This window comes from Polypterus senegalus, chromosome 10 (genome assembly GCF_016835505.1).
Source record: "Polypterus senegalus isolate Bchr_013 chromosome 10, ASM1683550v1, whole genome shotgun sequence".
NCBI lineage: Eukaryota > Metazoa > Chordata > Cladistia > Polypteriformes > Polypteridae > Polypterus > Polypterus senegalus.
In genome coordinates this window covers 159365119-159391704 of record NC_053163.1, presented here as the reverse complement: position 1 = coordinate 159391704, position 26586 = coordinate 159365119, and the positions used below count along the sequence as shown (strand labels likewise).

At 39.3% G+C, this 26586-nt stretch overlaps 1 protein-coding gene across 1 annotated transcript in view; it reads right to left on the bottom strand.

The window, feature by feature from the left end:
- Nucleotides 1-26586, bottom strand: part of dazap1 (DAZ associated protein 1) — a 118093-nt gene that overhangs the window by 19762 nt on the left and 71745 nt on the right. The window contains 2 exon segments of the mRNA XM_039767136.1: nt 7129-7279; nt 19402-19484. Of these exon segments, the coding sequence (XP_039623070.1) occupies nt 7129-7279; nt 19402-19484 (234 nt within the window).

Here is a 26586-nt window from a genome sequence, read left to right as displayed (position 1 = left end):
CTCACGTGTCACCACTCCACCAATGTAAAATGACACCACGAGAGCCAAAGACTGGGTGGAGGATTAACAATAAGGGGACATGGCTGAAAAGGACAAGAGACAAAAAGGCAAAATGCCAAAAGGTGTTGGCTATCAGTATAATGAATACTTGGCATGGATAAGCATAACGTAAAAAGTGGGTTTGACTGAAAGTTACTGGACAAAAGGTGGCAAAATGCAATTAGGTGTTCTCCATTAGCGCAAGCAGGAGTGTCAAAGTATCTTATCCATGTTAAGCGATATATAAAAATGTCTCTGAGTTTAGGAACAGCGGCTCACTCCACAGTCTGGGCACAGCTGTTACAATCATTCAATAAAAGTCCAAACTGGAACCAGGCGACTTTTGGACTCTCCATGATTTCCTGGCTTTGGATATTAAATGGTTTGGGATTTTATTCTGGGGCAGTTTCTTCTTTGTCATTTGTCAAAAGCATTAATAGGCTTGTGGACCTTAAAGATCACGTTTAGCTCAACATCCTAGACAGCTTTTATGCTATTCCTGACAATTCTGCCAATTTTATGCATATAAACAGGGCATCATTTGCCTGCTGTTGGCGCCAATGCTTGTGGAATCACTGCATAATAATGACAAGTGGTCTGCATAACAAACCAACACTGCACGTCACGTGTTCTGAGGACTGGTCCGTTCCTGCACCTCCAACAATGGACAGTAAACAAACTAAGGCAGCTTACTGTGACATCTAAACATCCAAGTGTTGCGAAAGCCCTTTAATGTCTATCAAATTCAAGTCACAAATGGTGTCCTAAGTTAAAAGAAGTGGAGTGTAAAAATTTGAAACTTTCACTTACATTCATAATGTAATAAAACATTCAAACATTCTAAAACTCTGATCTGCATGTGACAGCCCTATTGGAGGAAAACCAGAATCCCCTGAACAAACTCTCATAAACACAAGTGTCAACACAGGTGAATGGTAGATCAAACTTTCATTTAAAAGCACCATGCCAATAGTAATAGTTTATCCAAGATTGGCACCATGGTCTTTACCAGTATGGACCAGGACATGAAGTTGTGTCTTGCCATCTCACCAATATGGGTGTCTTACAGATATAAACTTGCGTCATTTTGTAATTCTACTTTTTCAACACGCAATGATTTGCTGTCATTCAAGTCTTAATGCTGTCTCACCTTATATTCTATGCCTGTTGGTTTACATTTTCTGCACTTTACGGTAGAGTACCAGCCTAAAATTGTGGAAGATGTCACATAATAAACATAAAATAGACTAAGAGCCGCTATGGGGCAGTAGAAGGAAAGGATATGCTTGGCAGCCTCTTCAAGTGTTCAGATAGATATCCATGTTGGGCTCTTACAAGTTTTCCAAATGCCCAGCAAACCTGTGCTTGTCTATCCTACATTAGAAAAATATCAATGCAGCTGAAAAGTTAATCATGGCCACCTTACCTGGCCTCTTGCATTAAAAGAAGAGCCTCGGAAATAAGCACATTGACAGTCCTGCTACTAAGGTTGCCATCTTGCTCTTTCACTCAGTAATGCAGAACGAAAATCATTACCTGCATCATTTGATTGATGTGGACAAGAACAGGATGTGCCTCAGCCTTGAACAAGAGCTTCAACTCGCACTGAAAACATTCTATCTGTGCAACCAGAGTAAATGCTAAACATTCAGTATTAATCTCCTTAACAAGCATGACACCTTCTTTGTACATGGAAGTTAACATAATGTCGTGCTAAGATTCCCCTGCACTGTGAGATGTTTAGTAAATGGCCATTAAAAAGCTGCACCTTCTACTCAATTCAATTTACACAAACACTTGATTTTTAATTGAACATGAATGAGTGCTGATTTGTAAAACTCAGTTCTCTGGTCAGTAAGCCGTGTTGCTGACATGGACAAACTAATGCCACTAATTCTTGTGTGAATGACTTATATATGCATCCCCAAACTGGTTTAATAGGATCTTTTAAAACTATCGTTCTGTTATTTTCAAATTGTTCAAACTCAGTCATCCATCCGTTTTCTGCCATTTATCTGGGTCCAGGTCACAGGGACAGCAGAATAAGCAATGATGGCCCGAAGGTTCCTTTTCCCCACCACCTCCTCCAGAAGAATGCCAAGGCACTCCCAGCAAGGCCAAGAGACATCTCTCTTGCATGTTCTGGGCCTGCCCCGATGTCTCCTCCCAGTAGGACAAGTCCAAGGAAGGCGTCCAGAAGGCATCCTAATCAAATGCCTGAACGACCTAAACTGGCTTCTACCAAATGCAGAGACGTAGCAGCTCTATTTTGAGTTCTTTATAAATTTTGAGCTTCTCACCATATCTTTAAGGCTGTGCCAAGACACCCTGCAAAAATACAGTAACCAACTTCTGCTGCTTGAAACCGAAAACCAGTTCTTTTGGTCACTACCCAAAGCTCACAATCATAGGAGAGGGCAGGTACATAGATTGACCTGCAAGTAAGAGAGCTTTCCATTTTGGCCCAGCTTCATCTTCACCACGACCGACAATACGCCTGTCAATCTCGCATAACCTTCTTCCGTCACGCGTGAACAACATTGCAAGATACTTAAAAGCCCCCTACTTGAGGAATCACTCAGTCTCCACCTGTTTCCAGCTGGGGAGCATGATCTCAGACTTGAATGTACTGATTCTCATCCTGGCCACTTCACACTCCACTGCAAACCACCACAGGACAAGTCTAAGGTCACAGCCCAATGAAGACAACAGAACCACATCATCAATAAAAAGCAGAGATGCTGCCGAGCTGGACTCCCTCCACTCCTTAGAAATAAAAAATAATGAACAGAATTGGTGACAAGACAGCCCTGGTGGAGTACCCCACCCACCAAGAACACGTTTGTCTTATAGCCAGCAATGTGAACCAAGCTTCTGCTTCAGTTGTACAGGAACTGAATAACCTGCAGGAGCTGGAAAAGTAAATCATACTCCCAAAGCAACAGGGCTCCCCCTGAGAGACACTGACATATACCTGTTCCAAGTCCACAAAACATATAGACTGGATGGACACACTCCCATGAACCCTCCAGAATCCTAGAGGGTAGTTGGTCCATTGTTCTACACCCACGGTGAAATCCACATTATTCCCTCTGAATCCAAGCCTCAACCAACAGCCAAATTCCTCCTTTCCAGAACCCTGGCATAGGCTTTTCCCCAAGAGTCTGAGGAGTGCGACACCCCTAAAGTTGTTCAAATTCAAACAAACAAACCTGCATTTACTTTAGTTTTTTTTCTTTCTTTTTTTTTTTTTTTTAATTAGTCCACATCTAGCTACAAATTAGCGGAGAATTATTCATAAGGTATTATGTCTTAGAAAAGGGGCCTGATTTGAAAATAGAAAGTGACATCGGAACACCAATATGATCACAGTCACATGCACCAAGTAGCACTGAAAAATCCATATTTGATATTATTCAAAATATCTTAGATAATTGAAAGAAGAAAAAACAGAAAAATATCAGATTGGAAATAAGATTTACTTTAAACTAAGCAGGAGTGGGCAATTAATTCAGTACGTTAGATCAACTGTGTAACTTGTTCTGAAGTATGGACTTTGAACAAAACATTTTACTGGTATGCTAATTTGTGTGAACACATTAAAACATAAAGCACATTCTATTTTAAAACCTGGAATTCTGTACACTCAACAGAAAATGGGAAATGTGATTTTCAGTGGGTGTATTAAGGTCTTGAAGGTAATATCTGTGTGCCTGGGCTAGTATGTGAACTGTGTATAGTACATGAGCTGACCCTTTTAAGATTATTACCCCAAGTGATGCACAGTTCAGCCTACTTGGCGTGTTAGTGCTTTCCCCTGCCGCTGTAGTCGTATGTTGAATTAACTAGGTCTGACAACATACATACGTTTAAAGTTGGTACTCCGATTCAGGCATGAAGACAGGAATAAGCCTTGTCTTGACCTGTGATTGGTTGGTTGGGGTATATAAGTTAAAAAGACGCTGCTCTGTTAATTGGTTTGAGCTGGAGAGGTCAACACCTACAATCAAATTAATTTGAAGAGCAGAGCACGAGCAAGTCTTTTGACAGTTAAGGAGGTGCACAGTGTGCATAGTGATCAATACATTTCATTAACTGTTTAAAATATGCAACTGTTTGAAAACTATTAAAATGCTTTATTCCGGTATTTACTGAGTTTTTTTTTTTTTAACTATGATACAGATTTCTGTCCATTCTGCACACTCCTATAGGCAGTAAATAAGCTGTCTTTGTGTATCACCTAGAGGTTTTCCAAATGATGGCAGGTACAGAATAATTTGGCAATTCGCAGACAACTACTAATAACTTTGTTTATTAGATGGATAGAAGGAGGTACTTCTTAATTACACTTCACCTTTCTTTCAATCTTATTAACAAACATTATATATACACACTAGGGGGCTCTGCCTCCTGCTCATTTTGCTCGCCAACCCCCATGTGGGTGCTACATGCTAGCCACTTCACGGCTCTGCCACTCGCGTATGGGGAAGCAGACTTACAATTTAAACAGATTGTTATTTTCATGGGAATTATTACATATGCATAATAGGATTTTTTTACATTAAAGCAAGTAATTAACCAAAGTAAAAAAAATAGTAAAATGTAATAAATCGAAAGAAAATTATGTTTCATGTTGTGTTAAGAGATATTCGTTGCGTTATATGATTTCGTTCTGTTTGGCTTTGAAATTAACACGCAAATACTTTTTAAACTTACACTTACTGTAAAACTTAAGTAAAACAATTTTTTAATTAACTTGGTCAATATCGCATTGAATTTTAATTCCGTGCTTGGACTTGGACATCATGACAACACAACGTGTAACTGCCAGTGAGTGAGTATCATTTCTCTTTCTAATAAACCGACTTTTTCAAATGTTTGTCCCTGTGACTTGTTAATTGTCATAGCAAAAGCTATTGTAACAGGAAACTGTAAACATTTTAATACAAATGGCATATCAAGATCTCCTTTGTTGTCTAATCTTATCTGCGGAATATGTACTACATTACCTTAATCGCCTGTTAAAATTGTACACTTCAGAATTGTCTGATTAATGTTGAACACAACTAATCTTGTCCTACTGCATAGCCCATCACTCAGACATAAATTACACAATATTACGATACATCCTTCTTTCAACAGTAATTCGGCAGATGGAAGACCGGACGGTGCTAACAGTTCTAGATATACTACGGGATATTGTAAGTTGATGTTTTCATCTCCCGCATCATCACCACCAACTGTTTTGGCGTAGTCTTTAAATACGCATTTAACCAATTCAACACGTAACCAATCGACAATTTTCGCATTAATTCATTTGACTTTGTTTCTCGGTGCTAGGATTGCCCGTGTACTCATTTCTTCTGTTGATAACCCTTCGGGATGAAATTCCTCAATAAGATTGGCATAACAAGTCTTCTTTTATTGTGAACTTAAAGTGAGGAAAGCATAAAAATTTATAAGAGCGCAGGAACTGTCTCTGAGAAAAGCATTTACACAAATGAGGACGACCGTGGACATAGTTGTAAATGGTTGAGAGGAGGGTGGGACTTGACAAAATCTCTTGGCAAAAGTCTCAAGATTTCCTTTTATAATAGAGAGAGAAACATACGACCTGATATACAGCAGGTTCCTACACTTTACATTTTAAATCCCAGGACCTTTTTATGACTTTCCAATACCAACAAGCACAAGAATCCAGTACTGCACATCCACAGCATAATTACATTAACATAATAGGACAACATATGAACTCAAACATGTGGCCTATTTTAAATTGCTGACTGCTTACAAAAATTGATACTGAAGCTCATGTGAATTTATACAGAGTAATAGCACAGTTACAAACTATTTCTGTAAATCCAGACAGGGCCTATACATTTTAAAACTAGGTAACACGTTTTCCTGACAGCAAATGTGCAATTTTGCAATTGGTGTGAAACAAAGCTGGATTGTGCAAATATTGGCATGTATAAGCAAAAGATACTAAGAAATCATAAAGAAAAAAAACACACATTATGTGTAACCTCCTTAGCAGATTTTTTTTTTTTGTTTTGTTAAGTTTAACAAGCTTTGCTTCTTGTTGGCTTGATTTTTTCTCTCTCATCTTTCTACTGTAAAATACTAAAAATACAAATTCAAAAGTTTAAAAAGCACTTCTAAGGGTAATAATGTTCCGTCTCATGTCATTTGTTAATTGCCATTATACAGTATAATATTGTCCAAGTGGTACTTGAGAGGGTGTAGCAACAGTGTTCCAACTCTACTTTAAGAGAGATGGAGGGTGTTTAAGTAATCAACAGAAGTTGGGACACCTGTGCAAATTGTTTGCATCAAATTGCAAGGCTTCATTTACTTTAATTGCTCCAGAACATCTATAGGTTGTAACATATTAGTTATTCCCTGAAGAAGGCCCCTTTGTAAGAAGGCCCATTTGTGAGATTCTGATATTTCCTTTTTTCAGTTTTTGCTAACCTAACCTTAAAATTTAAATCTCTATCAGTTTACTGCTCACCTTTCTACCATTTTAGGTAATTCACTGCTTTTCAACTGATTACATATGAAGAAAAACTGGAAAAATGAAACAATTGCACGTTACAGTGGCGGCTCAGTGGTTAAGGATCTCGGCTGGTATCTAAGAAGGTTGCGAGTTCAAATTCCATTTCTGCCAGAAGAGTCCTACTCTGTTGAGCACTTGAGCAAGATCCTTAAACTGAAAATTGCTCTAGTGACACTGTACAAAGGCTGACCCTCTTGTTATGATCTCCAAGGCCATGCAATAAGACAACATCCCCACTGGGATTAATAAAGTATATAAAAAAGGCAAATTTATTGGCCTGTAGTAATCATTTCGTTAAATCGAGTCTTGAATGTAGCTGGAAATATGTATCCCTCTATGGTATTAGCACAAGTGATTTCTAAGCATTTTTTAGCAAATGAAGGAGGCAAATCTATAAAACACAAGGGACATAGCCGAGACCTTTTATTTTTGTGCTGTGTCAGTGAATGAAAGTATGGAGTACTACTTGCTCAGCAGCAGCCCGCAGTAACTGCAGGAGTTTAGGTTTCAATCCTATGACAGATTCTTACCTTGAGGGCCAAATCCCTGTTGCCAGCCAGGTGGAGGTTGAGCTGTCCAGCCATTGGCTGTACTTAACATTCCCCTGGGTGCCCACTGACTGGTACTTGTCTGGAGGTTTGGAGGTTTGCTATCACGAGGTTCTGCTCGCTTTACTTCCACCTACAGAGAGGACAAACAAGGAGAAATTGGCACAGAAAAAGGTTCAATGACACAAAAACACACACACACACACAAACACACAAGAGACGCACACACACCCTTCCCCAAATAAAATAGTCACACACTTAATATTAGTCTTAGCACTTTAACTTAAAACTAATTCTATATATGTATATATATATATATTTATATATCTCAAGACTTTATAAGGGCCTTAATAAGGTTTTCTTTGTTCTTAATACATTAAAAATATGTTTCTCAGGTAGTTAAATACAACAAACATATAAACTGTCTAAAATTTAAATTGGGGATGCGAGAATCCCTCTTTTCCAAAATAAAGAGGAAACAAGTAGTAGCCATCCTCAAAGAGTCCACTTTAAACCGTCTCCAGATTAAAAAAAATAATAATAATTAAATATAACTTAACTCAAAGTAAAAGAGCTTCATTGGACAAAAGCATCTGCTCCTTTTATAAAGCCCAATCATCTACTTAAGAAACATATTTTTATTTAAAAGGTAAATTTTTAACTAACTTATTTCTTTATTTCTATTTTTTTTTTTTTAATACAGGCCCCTTCATGACTATCATAAAAATATGATACAACTAATGGAAGATTAGGACTTACCTTAACCAGGCTAATGCTTAAAGAATCTCAATTTTATATAACTTGCAATATTATTTCAGAAGGGAATGGTTGTGGTAAGAGAATCTTAACTTATATCTAACAGGAAAAAGTAAACAAACATGCAGATAATAAAAGTAATATAATAATAATAATAATAATTATACTTATTATAACAACACAAATGGACAAGTTGAAAGTCAAATCAGAAAGAAACTTCATATTGTGTTGACAAATCTAAACAAGGCAAACCTTTAAAATTAGTTGACAATGTGATCAGTTACAGACACCCTGATTAGAAGTTTTTGAATATCAGATGACACATTCTTAATGTTATTCTGGAAACTTTTCTTCTAAAATTAAACAGGAAAGCCTAACATCACTCATTAAGAAAAAGGCCAAAGAGCTTAGGCAACACACGGTAAGATGGCGCACGTCCCCTAGTGGCTAAGCTGGAGAATTGTAACCCACAGGCGTGCAGGCTAAGGCTGTGCTCACACGCTATGGAAAATAAGTTTCCCAGTGGGAAAATTCACACGAACACAATGCAGAGATAATATATTAAATAAAAAGACATCAGCTCAACCCAAAACATCATTTGAAGGCTGTACTGTACTGTACTTTGGGCAAAATAATAAGTCAATTCATATTTATGTTGGTTCAAGAAAGTTAAGAGCTATTCTCGTGTGATGAAATGTAACCTTTCATTTCTCCCAAAGCTCCAACTGGAAAAGCACGTGAACAGAACAAACTGGAAAAATGTGACGTCACAAATGGTAACTCAGAATTCATGCTCTGAAAATGCAGCCCACTTGTCTCAACGTCCAACCCACCAATGCTCAGTCTGTACATCAGATTCAGCTAAGTAAATGTTTATGAGGAGACTAAAAAGCCCCGTACAGGTCAAACAGGAAATTAAGTTAAGAATATTTCTAGGGGGCACAGCTGGAGGGTTGTTCATGTCAAATGATTCAGCCCAGGTCAGCTAGTTTACATAAAATACCTAAAGGCAGCCCCCATCTGTGGAGACAAGGCGAGTGATGGAGAGAAGGTTCTGTAACTATTTTCGTTACATTAGAAACCAAAGGGCACTTGGCTCATTAAATGCGGAAACTCTTAATAGCACAATTTTAGCTCAAGGGACACACAGAGCACATTTCACAAATGATGAAATTAATGAGTCTTTTCCAGTGCCTAGAGCCGCAGTTGGAACATTTTTTGCTGTTCTTCTCTTGCTCGGGAATTGCAAGCTTACTGGCATTAGCAAAAAAAAAAGAAAAAAAAGTACTGATGGGTAAAAGTCACGCTGGGCACAGCAAGTGCATGTTTAGAGGCACAAATAAGCAAACACTGGCCTTTGCTCAAGTCACAAAAAGAACATAATAAACATTTGGATACCTAAGATGCCACATCCCTTTCAAGGACTCACCACCCCTTATATATGAACATGACAGGCAAAGACGGACGCTAAAATGGGGAAACCCGGAGTACTGCCAATAAGCAGCCCATCATGGACTGAAACACCTGTGTAACTTAACATTTCACAATCTTTTACATTTAAATTGGAATTAAATCTAGATAACCTTAAAAGTATACAGATGGTGAGATTTTTTCAGCAAAGGAAGACCGGAGAGTCAAGGTAGTTATACTCACTAATCATGGAGCCCAAGAGGAGCAGTGCCAGCTCAGTTTTTACGGCCTGCTTCCTGGATAACCCGGGTTGGCTGTTCTACCCCAGATTTCTCTTCTCCATTGACATCCATCATTTTCTTCATTTCTCTTTTTTTTATTTTATTATTTTTATTGCAATCCATACAAAGCAATCAAGTTTTTACAAAAAGAAAAATCGAGTTAAGAACAGATCGATCCCCACCCCATTTCTCTCTCTTTTACAACAATCCAAAGTTTTCTCACCATCCACAGTCTGGCCACGGCACTGAGCCCAAAGATCCAGACACCACTACACAAAGACAGACCCAGGCTCAAACAAACTTATTGTACTTTCATAATAGTATCTTGGACAGGCCTCTCTCGACTCTGCACCTCCACAATCCAATCATTTTCCTTTCGTTCTCCTCCACACCTCTCAGGAGAGTGTTGGGTCCTTCACCACTCCTGTCTCTAACACCCTATGCACATTGGAGGGCTCCCTTTAAAACCCAACCTGGGAGTACTTCCGGTGCTCAATCCATGGTCTCCAGGAGGAACTTCTTAGTCTGGCTGAACCCCCTTAGCCTCCGATTCACTCAATTCCAGATGGGACCACAATTCCTATGCTGCCCTGCAGGCATCCATACCATAGATTATCAAAACAGATACTACCACAAAGTGTATAGCTCAGCAATCTACCTCGATCTCCCACTGTTCCAAACGTCTGGCTTTCTGGCTGGGAAAGGGGCTGATGACCATTCCAGTTGGGCTGCTTCCATCTGGAGGATGTCTATTTCTGGCTGCTGGGATGTCAGACCCAGTAGTTTCCACTCCATGCCCACCTTTTAGCCAGAGAGAGGAACACTGCACCACCCTTCCTGACCATCAGGCCAAGTAAGTGATAAGGGTCCATTCCAGCTGGGACACCAATCCATGCATCACAACAAAGAGTTTGAGAGACTTTTTCACCCAGTCATTATTGTCCTTTTGCATCACATACATGGCCGTACCAACCAGGGAAGCGAATCTGCAAGATGACACTTGTAGGTTCAACATTCACTGTGCTGCACAGATCGACTTTCTTACACATCACACATCCATCTCATCAAACATATCTGTCTCTCGAACTTCCTCAGGTGTTCAGATTTTAACACCTTTGGGTAGTCTCACTACCATACAGCAGGCAGGGGCACACACAAGTGGAATAAATTCTCGTTTTCACTTTTAGTGATGTCATCTTGGACTTTAGTAATGTGAGTACTTCTCTAGACCTTTGCCAACTACACAATAATTGGGTGGTCATTGCTAAATTAACTGTTAGTAGAACCTAGCATATTGCCAAAATAACATCCTAATTTTGTATCACCTTTGATCACAATGTCTGCTGTGTCACCATCCGTTATGTCTAAAGAGGAATGTCCTGTATAATGAGAACTTCAGACAATACTGACCTTAATAACAATCATGTATTAGAAATAATAATGCAGAGACAATAAAATAAGTCACATCAAAATGTGATCAGATCAGCCCTTAGGTGGATCTAAGATGCCCTCTACTCCACAAAGCTCATTCTTCAGCTGCTCTTCATCTTTTCTCACGTCATTCCTTACTGAATACTATGTAATCTTACTTTCCTTTCTTCCTTATCATCATCATCTCAGCTATCGCGCCTCAATTACTTCCTTCATCAGGACATTCTTTCTCAGCACAGAATGACTTTGTTTCTTCCACTACTAGACACTGCCTACTCTAATAAAATGCACTAAATCAGCCCTAGTAATCTGAAAATCTATTACTACATGTTAAAAATGATTACTAATGAGAAATCAGAAAGTGCCACAGAGTCAGAAAAATATGGACCCTTAAAAAATGTAATTTCAGCACAGAACTCAGAGCCATACAAGCAGCAAAGGCTGTTGGAAAACAAAAATTAAAAAAACTAACAAAAGAGGAAGTTGAACACCTAAATAAGCCCATATATACTTCTTGTTATACAGGCTTATACACACAAGGGCCAGTATAAAACCCAAACTAACAGTTTACGATGCTAAAAAGCCAGAAGATTCACAATGGCAGTGATGAAATAAATGCATTGTATCCTGTATGTTTTCAATCAACATAGTAAAGAGAGGGGTTGTGTGTACCGGCTTCACAACTGGCTATAATAAAGTGTAGGCCACTACCACAAACCATTTTTATTTCGATTGTTTACACAATAAGGTATACTGTGATATACTTGTTACCCCACACTCTATGAAGAAATGCATACCTTTTCAAACACTTTTCTTCTTTTATCTTTTTCTGTACCTTTATATGCAGTTGCTGCTGTGGCGATACAGCTCTCCTTTCCATTCCGTTTGTATTACACCCAATCTCCTGCACGTCCGTCTTTAACCCACATTGTTTAATCTGGTTTTGGTCTCCCCTCCTGGATGGCCCCGACACATCCATCTTTAATACTAATATCACACCATTTTCATCTTCCCTCCATACAGGCCCAGTCCACTGGAGTGTTTTCTCAATCATCTTTTGCCATATCCCTTTCACATTTATGCTCAATCTAATTATTTTCAACTCAGTCCACTTTGTTCCCACCTGCACCACCATCATGGCATTTTGATATTCTTCCATTCTTTGTCTCCCTGCTAGCTGCTCTCCAAGCTTCATCACCATTGCTGGTCTCATTATCGTTTGATATATTTTTTCTTTCATGTTGTAATAATTCTTCTAAATATTCAAAATAATTCAACAATTAATATGGGAAATATGCCAGTGAAAATTATCCACTGTGTACATGGTATCTGGGGGTGGCATGGGCAATCCTCATCTCCAACAAATGTAAACATAGGCCCACTAAAGAAACTCTGGTAGACTTGATTTAGCTTAAGTAGTTCTTGTCCTACCAATAACAAATATTTCTAATCAGTAGAGACATCATAAGAAAACCTGAAAATGCAGGTTTTGAAGGCAAACTACCAATTCACACGTTGACTGGCACAGTGAAAATAGTAAATAGGTTTCTGGTGCCACAATAAAAAGAAAAAAAGAAAAAAAAACAAAACAGGGTGTTATTTTAATATCCTAACTGAATGCATTTTTAATTGAGCAAACCTCACAAGAAAAATGTATTTTCTCACCAGAAAAAGAAAAAAAAAATTGAGTTCCCTAAAAGATGGCACATGGTGCCAGCTGTGCAATACCTCAGCTGGGTCTAAGAAGTTAGATCTTCCACAATTCACTCCACTTGAATATCACAGCATCCTTTTGAACTTCTTAGTGCTGAGACACTAACCATTAAAATATATTCATATGGTTGTGGATGTTACATACACAAAACATTTCTGTGAAAGAGCAGCACAGCAAAATGACCAATTTAAAAAGCAGGCACCATGGTAAGTATATTAGTTTCAATCACGCCAGGCATTTAGGAACCTTGGTTCACCAGACATGCTAGCTCTTACATTGATGCTACACAACAATATGTTTGGCCACATACATATGCACACACACAAGTCACTGTACCTGTCGCAGACAGGTAATATAATAATTAAAAACTGTTGCCCTATGTGTGCCTTTCCCCCATATTCACGTCTGTGTGAATGCCTCTTCACCGCCGCTCCCTCTGTCAAGTGGGTTCCTGTAACGTCTGCATCTCATACTCTTCCATTATTTCTGTGGCACCGTTCTTGCCTCATGTCTGGTTTTATACTTGCAGTCTTAGAAGGCAACTCAGGGAGGTTCATACGCCTTTATTCCTCTTTGTGTATCTCCCACTCTTTCATTGTGCCACCAAAGCCAAACTGACCAATGATATTGGAGACTGGACACACAGACCTTCGAGTTTTATTGTTCTACAGGGGTGGGCAAAAGCAGGTTTGCAGTTGCAAGTACGCGGAACAGTTTATTCTTGTATTTATTAGTATTATTTGTCTTATTTTCCTTATTAAAGTGTGCTCAAGTGTGGCAATCATAACCTGTATGTCTTTCTCCATATGACCAACTGTAAACCTACTTTTGCCCACCCCTGTATTATAGATTTTCTCTCACACACACTAGTGGATTGGGATTGAATCAATTTAGGCTTTAGCAGTAATGTTTTCAGTACACCATCTAGTGTAATGTATTTTTTAATGTATATAGTAATAAAGTGCATTGCATTTGTAATTTCAACAGATGGTGCACCACAAACATTTGTAGTAAAGGCAGGCATGTCTTTCATATGCCATTTGGTATGGAATTAATAAAAAACAGTGTTAATATTTGTGATGCACCATCTGTTGCAATGGTAAAGTCGCAGCAAATGAATAGGCAGACACACAAAGACAATTGCCCTTTTATTAAGGTGGATATATAGAGTGTTGTAGATAAGTGTTGCCCTTGCCTGACAGGGATGTCTGTATACTGGAAGGACAGGGAGAGTGTGTGCAAAGGGTAGTCTCTATCCCGGAATGCTAGCCAGGGTACCGCCAGGGAGTGCTGCAGAGAAAGTGCTTACAGACAACGTTAACAGTCACTGGAAGTACTCCTGGGTGTCACATAAAAGAAGCTGCAGTTCCAGGAGCCAGAGTCGGGATGAAGGTGACGAAGCTTGCTAGAGGTCGAGTGGAGGTGGACAGAGGCAGAGAAGGAAGAAAAAGTGCCATGGGCTTCATTTGTGCTTTTTATTGTGCTGTGGGAAATGCTTAGGGAACGGTTTCTCAAGTAATAAGCTGGAGTGTCCCATGCAGGTCACAAGAAATAAACTAACTGAAAGTGAAATATTCTGTACTGTGACACCACAATGACATTTTTATTTTAAATACCCACTATCCTATTTACTTGCATCGCCGATGAATATGCTCATATTTAGAGCTACTGAGACAGACTGTCTACAAGATAACTCGGAGGTGGAATCCATCTACAGATCACTTATTTTGCACTGTACATAGTCATGCATGTTGTTTTGTGCGAAAGGCACATCTTAATAAAGTAGACTTAAGTGTATCTTTTTTCTTTAATCTTAGCTGACACAATCCACAACAGGTATCAAAGCCCACACCAATCCTGCCTTTTTTAAGTCAATATTCATCAAGATGCTACAGATATATTCTTTAACAGTATCCAGGTGAAGTAGGGTGCAAGCCGCGGCTACATAGTCCTGTGTGTTAACAGTCTCATTAAAATGTGTAAAACAATCAGCAACCGTAAATGTTCACTGTCCATTGCTATGAGCTACCTTTCATGTGATGCTATTAGGACAGGCACCAGTGCTCTGCCACTTTAATGATGGATTATGAAGAGATGAAAATACAAATGGACAAGTGATACAATCTAATTGGTTCATTTCAGCATCTCACAACTCTAATGTAAAGCTAAACATTTTCTCAGTACAGACCATGCATTCCCATGCATATGCAACACCTCTCTCAACATGTACGCTGCTTTAATCGCTATCTAAATTTGTATATGGCCAATCAATGTTTTATATTTAAAATGTACGATCTCCTTGAAACTGAGGTTTAGAAGGAAGCATCAAAAATTTGCCAAATCTAGCCTATAATGTGATGCTAATGGAAACATACGGATGAAAGGCAACTTCAGAAACAAGATTAACTACTGAAAACCAGGTCTTCAGTTTGACCCAATTAGTGGGCTGATAACAATGCCACCTGCCCACAGAGGTAGCCATTTTCAAGTCTCCAAGGCATCTTTGATCAAGTGATGGATTCCTGACCCATGGCGATCTCTCGCAGCTAGAGACTTGGATGTAGAACATACTGTTGCCATTTCTAATTTTAGGTTTTATAAAAACTGCAGCTTGGGGGAATGTCAAAACAAGAACAATGGCTTAGGATGAAGTGCCACTTTACCAGGGAAAATGGATACTGCAGGCACACTACTGATTTGCATATATAGTGTTAACACCAGTAAGACAACTATGGGGGAAAAAAAAAAAAAAACACTCTGTACCTTAGACTCCAGAGAACTCTTGCTAAAAAGTCATACATACTGTATGCATCTTGCATTTTTATTAACACAACCTGGGAAAGCGCGCATGTCAGGTAAATATCGGTTTGTTTCACAGTTATCACAAGAGGTGGCACGTACAAGACTCTACAAATACACAACACTCTCACAGCCACCCACCACATCTTCTACAACTCTCATGAGCGTCAGTCAGATTTTCTACATTGCATATGATGAATAAGCTAATTTAAAGGGCAGACTCAGTTAAGGGACACACTCTGGAACTCTTGGGAGGAAAACATGAAGACAAAGCTGAGTGCCATTATGATCAATGCTGGAAATCCTCTTTACGACACACCAACACAGAGGACTTTCAGCCAATGAACGACTCATTCAGCAGAAGCATGTCAAGAAACGTGACAGTGGCTCTTTTGTACCAAAGGGTAATATGCCTGCATAAGGTTTCTTTGGGACAGGGAATGCCAAGTCTGAAGTTTTCTTTCTTTTAAATTTTCTTGCTTTTTAGTCATTACGTTGTTTGATCAGACCATATTTATTTTTGCTCAATTGAGCTTCTTTAAAAGCCAAAGGTGTGTGGATTATTCATGGTCAGCCATGGTGAATACCTACGTCCGAGGAGGAAAAGCCACAAACTGATGACAGAGTGATTGGGAGCTAAGACTCAAATTCAAAAGGTCAATGAAGGCTTTGGTACAAACTAACAGAAAGGCAATTGTGGCAGAAAAAGTACTGATGGTTGCAAGAGTAATGTGGCATGACACACAGAGCATCAAACCTTACTGTGTATGAGACTGTGTAACCACAAAACCAGCTAGAGTAGCCATGCTAACCCCTGACCACCACCGAAAGCCCCTATAATGGGCACGGCCAGCAGAAGAACTGGACTTTAGATTATGGAAGGCGGCTGCCTGGCCCGCTGAATCCCATTTTTGGTTGCATCACGTGGACATCCAGTTACATGTGTGTCATTTACCTTGGGTGGGGGGGGGCCTTTACAAGAGTTAGAGTAACATTTTGATACCAGACACCAAACGACACCTTAAGAGGTCTTGTGGGCCGAAGCCATTTTGGCAGCACCTAGAGAAGCAACAGCTTATCAGGCCGGTGGTCATAATGCTTTAAGTTCATTCTGTGTAATACTTTGTTCAACTGGTATTTACAAAAGTTATTTTCAACTTCAAATGGGTTAACTAAGTGACCAACAGCAGCACTGGGGAATAAGCCAATTCAGAAAGTGACAACCTTTTGTGTTGACTAAATGGTGTGGTAAAAAAAACATATAAAAAAAAAATTGCCATAAACGTGCTCAGACCTTCATGGTGCTTACATTCTGAATTATTACATATTAAAACTAGCAGGCTTCACCCCCTGCTCGTTTTGCTCGCCAACCCCCCAGCCTGCGCTACCCGCCAGCAACTTTGCGTCTCTGCCGCTCGCGTATGTGGATTTCACTTTCACCAAACAACGAAATTTAATTCTCGCGGATATGCCTCTTCATTTTGAAGAAACACTACTTTTCCCTTATGGCAACACAAATTAGACGATCTACAAGTCTCCGACTTAAAGTTTAAAGCCAAACATCTACATACTTCAGTCATATCACCTATGTCAACATATTCGATCCCTCTTCGCTATTACCTTTTTGTCAATATGGCCTTAAATTTTGATTCCATGTTTGGAATTACATTGTGACAATGCAACGTGTAACTGCCCGTGAGTGAATATCGCTTCTTTCTCTCTACCCGAACTGTGTCCGACAACAGCATTCACACAAATGAGAAATGATTGAACAGTGTGCATGGTTGTAAATGTTTTACATATAGGCAGGACTTTTCCAAATCTCGTCTCACGGGGCTTTACATTTTCTCACGGGATTTCACTTTCACCAAACAACAAATCTGTTAATTCTCGTGGATCTGCCACTTCATTGGGAAGAAACACTACTTTTCCCTGACGGCAACATGAATTAGACAATCTACAAGTCTCCGACTTAAAAGTTTAAATCTGAACATCATATTCGATCCGTTTATGCTGTTCCGTTATTTCATTGAGTAATAATTTCCGTTTGTTGACGCTAATGCGATCTTTACTATCATTTTTTGAGAATTTCAAATTTTCATACTTTCATTATCTTTAACCTGCTCTGCATGTGTATTGCCCCAACATTTTTGAATTCTTTACGACGTTCTACTTTGTCATGTACTCTTTGTCTTTTATTTCCGACCCCGGGTGTGGTTAAATCTCCTGGCATAAAGTGTCATCTCACAGGACACGAAAGTGTCTCTGAGAAAGTCACGTCTCGTGTCTCTTCCCATGATTTTTTTATTATAATAGATAAGTGTTCCACCATTTTAGAACGTAAATTAACTTTTCCTTTGTAATTCTTTAATAATAATAAACACATTTTACTTATACAGCATCTTTCCCATTTTGATTTTTTTTTTTTTTTAATTTTCCCACCCCAATCTGCTGCCATGCCTACCACCTGTTAATTCTGCTTCACACATACTTTAAAAGCATCACCTCAATTTCTTTTTTAGGGCCATTTTAGAGCCTTTTTTTTTTTTTTTAATTATTCCCTTGCCCACCACATGCTGCTCTCAGCTGCCAAATATTCAAAATGACAAAAGGAGACATTGGGCACCAGCAAAGCCAACTTCTTTTTCACCATAATTTTCTTGCTAGTAACAACTGTGGACAAAGAGTTCAAAAGCATCTCATATCACAAACTGAAAAATCAAGGCACACATGGCGTTTCGAGATTTGTTGTATAATTACACCCCGACCGTAATCCAGCTTTCAGTGTAGAGGGCCTGGGGCCTACTAGAAGCACCACATGATGCAAGGAACCAACCAATTCTGAACAGAGGAAAGTCCAGTAATGTGCTTTTATTTTTACTTCAGTTTTTCATGTGGCTTGTTAAACGCTAAAGGATCTCAAACCTATGTAGGAGTATAACATCTGAAACCTCAACACTAGAAAGAAAAGTTTCCAGAATATATATACACTTATAATTAAATTTCACACAACATCTTCAAAATAGAACTGAGAAAGCCTCCAGTTCACATTTCAAGAAACGAATATACGGGTGATCTGAGGTGCACAACAACACAGTATGAAGTTTCCACAATTGAGGTCACTTCATTTATATTTTATATAGCATGACTTGTTATTAACTAGTAAAGTGATCATATAGCAAGTGACCCGATAAAAATTAAAAAAAAAAAAAAAAATCCACAAGGGTTTTTTTTTTTTCTGTAAACATAACCAGTCCTTAAAGATTTTCCAGATTATTTTTGTCTTTATGTTAAATATAACAGGATATAAATGTCTATGAGTGTGTGCACAAAACATGCCTGCTAACATTAAACTCCGAGGTAACAGAGGTATATCCAAAAGAACTGGTTTTTATAAAAACCAAGTCTCGGGCGACAGAGGAGAGTTTCAATGAGGAGGGGGAGGGTGTGTGTGGGGGATCAATACCAGCAGGGTCCAGTTGCTCTGCTGGAAAACATGTACTGGATTACTTCTGACCTAGCAGGCCATCAAATGATTTTAACAATTTTTTACATTTAGAGCTTTAAAAAGCTGACTGACAGCACAAGGAATATTTTTAAAGTTAAAGCATGCAAGACTGGAGAGATCTACTTCACTCCTGAGGCCACTGGGGTCTTAATTAAAGTGGGCCCACACACAAAACTTTACACAAGGTCAGTGCTGATTTGGTGCAAACATCCTCTAGAATCTACAAGAATAAGAAAACTTGCCTTGAGATTAGATGCCCATATGACAGTGAGGCCGCAGAGCCTTAATATGGAAACCTCCTTGTCGCCCAAGCCTTAGTGCGATCTTAAGGGTAAAATAAAACTACAACTACACACTTTTTTGCCCATGATGTCGTGAAAATGCATGTTGACAGCCTGGTCCACTGATTGTTCGGCCTCGAAAGTAATAAATCCAAAACCTAGCCAACGACCAAGAGTGAATCAAGGTAGCAGGGTGTCGTGACACAACACAGGATGAAGTACAGTACAGGGGCAGCCTAGGGTTCCACCAAGGGCGGCTGGTTAGGCCCAGTTTCGGATAACGTCGCAGGCTTGGCAGGCCTTGGGCATTTTGACATTAACTTTCTCAACTAAAGTATGGCTTAGCTTTATTCCTGTGCTCACTGTGTAAAGTAGGATGGATCAAGTTGCCACTTTGTATCTTCCTAATCTGGATATGCATATTCCATAATGGAAATGAATCATGGGTAATCTTTGCCTGGGGACGCTAAAAGTTAATTATTAAAAATGAAAAGTATAAATCTTCTATGGCTGGGAAACAGCAGGTCAGCCTATTATTCTGTAAATGGTTTTAATTTAGGAGCAAGAACATTAGAACAAAACAAGACCATAATATTAAAATTGATATACCCTGATGGGAGCCATCTGGCTCTTTGTACCAGCGTTCAGAGGATACAGCCAAACGACAAGACTCAAGTCTGTCGTCTTTATGGCAAGCCATCAGTTACTACACTCTAGTGACCGGTAGCACAGAATGCCCATTTTGGCCCAAGTGCTACACATCATTACATACAAATATTCCTTGATGTTGTCTTTTTTGTGTCACAGCATTCTTTACAATGGATGACACTTTACAAAACGCACTGTGTGAAATTGTGTTTCTACCAAAAGAAACACTGAGTTTTGAGTGAAGCTTGAAGGGGACTGCCCTAACCCTGCAGGTCAGAAAAATGGTGTAAAAGTAAAATACCCTTTTCGCTATATCATAAAAATGATAAATGTCATTTGTGTAAAAGGAAAAGGGTTTCTGGCTTGATATTTCTAAAGTTTATTACAGAATGGTCTGCCAGGAGAGTGAGGTGCCTGGCCACGCCGTCTTATCCGAACCACACCCTTGCTTTCCCCCTTGGCAGACTTATTTGCAGATAGTGCTGACATCAGCCATTACTGTTCTGTTAAATGTGTTACAATACAAAACCATGAGGAAAAATACATCAATATCCAAGAGAAATAAAAACATTTTGTTACTCCAAGCTTTCCCAAAGGCTGTAGTTTGGGTAAGCCAGGAGAGGTGCTTTGGGAAAAAAAAATGAAAAGAAAACAAGAGCATTTAAAAAAAACAGCATTACATTAACACATAGATACAGGCCAACACAGAGTGCAGGAGGTCACCTAGAAGAACAGCATTAGAAGAGCAAAATGCTCTATTGAGGCGAACTGACTAAATCATTGGACGAGGCCAAATTGAGGTCTCCATACAAACTAGAGGTGTAAACAAACTGCGCGTTTGACTGCTAAAAGTTAAGACAAAGATAAAAACTACACTGTACAGAATCATCAAAATCAGAAACTTCCGTACTGCATGAGGAGAGAACATGTTACATTCAGTGCATCACATGGCGGAGAAGAGAAGGGGCTAAGATGTCTACACGCTACCACACACATTTTTGCCCCCAATATGCCCACCTTTCTGTGTAACCTGCCCACAATGCAGATCTACGGAACCACTTTCCAAACGTACTTTTTCGACTTGAATGGAGTTAAGTGAAGAGCGGTGTCAACACACATATATACTTAAGGAAAGACAGAATTGCCATGCTGGAAAAACAAAAAGGGGCTTAACTTTCACCAATATGTAAGCATTCATTTTCAATGAGTTAAATATCAGGCGTCAGAGGGTGTTATATAAAAGTGCACTGAATTTGGAATAAAAAGGCAGTCGTTGAACTATTATTGGTTCTAGGCTGAGAACCCTGAAGTCTGACAACACATTTTTTTTATTTTTACAGTTTCTTTTGCACTTACACCTTGATCCGTCCTGTTAGGCAGGTAAAGGAGGGCAACACTTCACAAAGTAAACAAAGCCTAGGATCAGTTTCGCCAACGAGTATGCTTCATATAAATAAAACAGAGCGTAAGCAGATCACAATGTAGATAAATTAAGAAGGTGCAGACAAAGCTGCATACATGTTTGAGATTAATTTGACTATAACTATTCCAGTAATTGCCACACTGCTTGGAACATCTGTCTTCTTTAAAGGTCACGAGTACAGCAAGGTTACTTTTCCTACAATCTTTTAAAGCACAAGCTGTACGGTGCGTGCCAATAACAGCTAAATTACCAAGCATTTATGTAGATAAACAAGTCTGAGAGGACTGCAACTCATCGCCTTTGAACAACACTGCAGTTAGGAAAATGGCTACAGCCCCACTACGAGGGGTGATCAAAAAAAATACAGTGATTGCTGCTGCAGAGCGTCATCCAATGGAAAGGCAGGGATCTTCAATACGGGAAGCGGCACGTCGAACCTTAGTAACAGTGGGCGACAAGTTTCAAGTGGTTTGGTGCAGTCAGTATGTTGTGAGCTTTGGTTGAGAGAGGGGGTGTTTTAAAGTGTGATGTAAATCATGGATCGCCAACAACGCATTAACGTGAAATTTTGACAAAGCTCTGTGTCGCCCATCGCTTCTGGCACGGCAATTTCTCTCAAATAAAAACATTAGGGTGTGTTCTTATCTGCCTTAGTCACCTGATCTGACTCTGTGCGACTTCTGGCTCTTCCCCAAAGTCAAAATGACCACGAAAGTTAAACGTTTCGATCGATTGGGACATCGAGGCAGCCACAACAGCGCAACTAAAGATACTCACAAAAAAGGACTTCCAGAACTGCTTCAGAACGTGGCAAGAACGATAGGATAAGTGTGTTCAAAGCGAGGGGGATTATTTTGGGGAGGGGTTTATAGCAATTTCTTTTATTGTAATATTTTTCTTTCAATTTAAACATTCACCATATTTTTAATAAAAACCTCATAGGTATGAAAACCTGCAATATTCCTAACTAGTTGAGGATTTGTTCTGTTCCGAGTATTGAATTGAACCACCCCCCCTTTGACACCCTCTGCACACTTAACCTACCTGTAAAGGGGTCTCTTTCTGAACTGCCTTTCCTGAGATTTCTTCCATTTTTTCCCTACAAGGGTTTTTTTGAGATTTTTATTTGCCTTGGTAAGAGAGTAAAGGCTGGGGGGCTGTCAAGAGGCAGGGCCTATTAAAGCCCATTGCAGCTCTCCTATACACAAATAAATTGTATTGTAGTTGTGTTACCCAGTTTCACCCGAGCCTCGGTTTAAGAGGGTGTATCAGAAGTACTATGTAAGTAATTGAGTACTTTTCTGTATATAGTATTTATATTTTCCAAACCTAACCCCCCCAAGGGGATGACAATGAGTTCACTGGAGCTCCTTACCCTTGAATGACTTCCTTACAATTGCACAAGTATTCCCACCACAGATCAATTCTTGCTTTCCCTAGTGATTTGGCTTTTGTTGATTGGTCAGGGCTGCGGTGAGCTGGCACCCTGCCCAGGGTTTGTTTCCTGCCTTGCGCCCTGTGTTGGCAGAGATTGGCTTCACCAGACACCTGTGACCCTGTACTTAGGATATAGCGGGTTGGATAATGGATGGATGATTGGTTAGGGAAAAACAAAATTTTAGAGAAAAAACAAATTTAAACACTTAATTAGCCGTAATAATGGGAATCGCGGGTATAAATATTAATTCACTCTGTGAAAATAGTAGCTTCAATCAGATTTGAATGTACTGCTTTTATCTGTAATCTTCTACCACTACAAAGTTTTGGTAGATTTAGATCAAAACTAATATACACTGAATTGTGGTTTCCCTTTACTTGCTTCATACAGCATTGATGTTTGCAAGCTGCACATTTATGTGACCCATGCAAGGTAGTCAACATTTTAAGCACTATGCATGTAGGAACAGGTGAAAGGAAATAATATTGTAAATTACGTACAACGTCCACATCCTCTGTGGGGAACCCTTTACTGAGCTGGGCAAGCATTTAAACTGACATGCTGTCGCTTATGTCCTGTGTTGTACCCAGGGCTTGAAGTGTGCTGGTGCACTGCACTGGTAGTTCTCCTGTTCTTGCCTTGTGAGTCCCGAATCTTCAAATCAACAAATACGTTTTATAAACCTAACGGGCAAGACAATCACAAGGCAGATAAACTAAGAAGGTGCAGGCAAACCAGCATACAGGTTTGAGATTTATCTGACTATATATATATATATATATATATATATATATATATATATATATATATATATATATATATATATATATATATATATATATATATTCCAGTAATTTGCAATGTAAATGGAACGGCAATCTTCTTTCAGGGACATTAGTACAGCAAGCTTACATTTCCTAGTATCTTTTAATGACCAAGGTGTAAACAGAATAGGTCACCGTGCATGCAGTTAAGAGGTAAATATCAAGTACAAGTCTGAGAGGACTACAACACATCACCTTTGAAGACAGTCACTGTACACATGAAAATCTACACTCCACTACAACACAATAGAAACAACAAATCTCTAATTTCTCAAAATTAAGTGCCATGTTTATAAAACACCATAGCACAGGCACAACGAGTGATACACTTGCATAAGGTGTACACTTGACAAAGACACTGTTCACATTTTAGTTCTAGGATATAACAAATGGGAGCACCTTCACAGAGCTTGTAGCACAGGATGAACTAGTAGGACACACTGGGTTTGACAGCAAACCGTTACGTTATTTCTTTAAACGCTTGAAGGCTGAGTGTATCACGCAAGACTGATGCAGTAGGATGCTATCTGAAGAAATTTATGCAAATATTCATACTTCAGAAGGAAAAAAAAAGAAAAAAAAAAAGAGCATCTTACTTGGTAAAGTTCATTGTAAACATTAACTGATTTTCTTAAAGATGAGGTGCACAGTCCATTAGTGTTATAGTATTTCAGCTACATGCCTTTCACTTGCTCTTTTAACTCTGTCAAACCTGAAGCTCTTCATCAAGATGAACATGAAATGTTAAGGTGATACTAGAAGAGCTGTGATTTACTGTTCTTTTTCTGCAAAATTAAACCAAGTGGTAGTGGCACTGTCAGGCAGTGTACAGAAACCATTAAGGCGGCTCACAAAATATAAGGTTATATAGCGCCTTGATGTGTGGAGTACAAGTCACAGGAGGGTCTGCTCAAGCTTTATAACACACTGGTGAGGCCTCATCTGGAGCCCTGTGTGCAATTTGGGTCTTCAGGCTACAAGAAGGATAAAACAGCACCAGAAAAGGTCCAGAGAACGACTAGGCTGGTTCCAGCGCTACAGGGGATGAGTTAGTTTAAGCAAAAGAAGATTAAGAGGAGGCAAGGTGAAAATGTTTAAAAATTACAGAGAATTAGTCCAGTGGATCGAGACTAATATTTTAAAATGGGATCTTTGAGAACACAGGGACAGTGGTGGACAGTAGGAGTTGATGGACTTTCAAAACTCAACTTGGGTGTTATTTTGGAAGAATTAAGGGGCTAGGGACTGGCAAGCTTTGCTGGACTGAATGGCCTGTTCTGATATAGATTGTTCTAATGTGAGGTCACAGTGAGCTGAGAATGGAACTGGCATCATCACTTTTAATGCGGAGTTCCTTAGCATGTAACCACAACACCCCCTAACCCATCTACCTTTTGTACTACTAGCTCAAAAAAATGAAACGTGTTTCCAAAATAAATTCCAATTTGTGTTATCCTGGACAGTAATGAGAATTCCATGACATGGCTGATCTGTCTCAAGGAGCTGAGATGCAGTTCAAGAACTCAATCATAACCTAAAGACACACTCCTACTTCTCTAGCACATTCAGCTTTGTGACTCTACTTAATGTCCTCCTGTAAAATGTAGGATGTGATCTTTATTAAGATGTGCGCTGAACTTACAGAAGTTCACAAATGAGTCCTTTTTCTTATGGATTGCTCAAATCAAAGTGTCACTTCATGGGACCACAGGGGTCTTTCGGATGGGACTAAAACTCGGACATGCAGGATGCTATAAAAGAATTTTGTGGACATTTCAGTCAGATGCAAAGTATTAATCTAGAAGCCTTTCACTAAAGCGTAACTGGAGCTAACTGGACAGCACTGTGCTCCCACAACAGCTATGCCATTCCACATCACAGCTACATATGACAAACATTTTAACATTTAAGCAGATATAAAGATAATGAAACATATGAATGAAAAAGATGGCAGGTTTGTTTACACCTCTGGTATTGACAAATTTGTACCCGCTGTCTGACTTCAGAACTGGCCTGTACCTGTGTGATACAATTTAGCACAAAGTAACCTACAGGAGGAAAGAAAATCTAAAGAGAGATTATTAATCATATTCAAGCAATTCATAGAAAGAGGACACATAATGAGCTTCCTTAGAACATATCTTAACTTATTTTAAAGAACTTAAATATGTAACTTAAAATATCTAAATTAAAAACAAAACCACAATTTAAGACTTAACTTATGCAATATGCTATTCACATGTATAGAAACATTACAAACAGCAGTGAAGTAGAGAAAGGTTAGGAGAGGAAGTTCAGATGACAAACTATTCATTTCTTTGTCCCATAGGGGTAACTGGGCAAAATGCTTCAACCAGTATTGCACTGTGCTTGTGCACTGACTAGCATACATGTTTTTAAAAAAATAAATTCAAGGTTAATTAAGACACTCACTTTTTCATTTCTGGAGTGCCACAATGAACAGACCCACAGTGTTAATACATTTTTGGTGGCAGATATGGTATGTTATATGCTATATGGCTGCTATCCAGTGACCTGAGACAAAGACTGGACTCCTTCAGTACTGTGTCTCTTCGGGGAATCCTTGGGTGCCACTGGTTTGACTGTGTGTTGCTCATGGGGTCCCAAATGAGGCACATGACCTGCATTGTGATGGAGTGTCAGTAATGGCACTATGGTCATGTGGCGCGATTCCCTGAGGTGGCTGGACCAGGCCAAGGGGATGCCCACGTAACACCTGGCTGCAGCAGATAGAGGGTCATTCCCAGATGGATGGACTGGACCGCATGTCTGCCTTTTTGGTGGGGTGGATGCCAACCAGGATCCGGAGCAGTTTTGTCATGTGGTGGGTGCCGCAACACGCTATACCAGTACATGCTCCCTCAACCTGAACCTGATATACCAGCCAGATATATTGACACCACCAA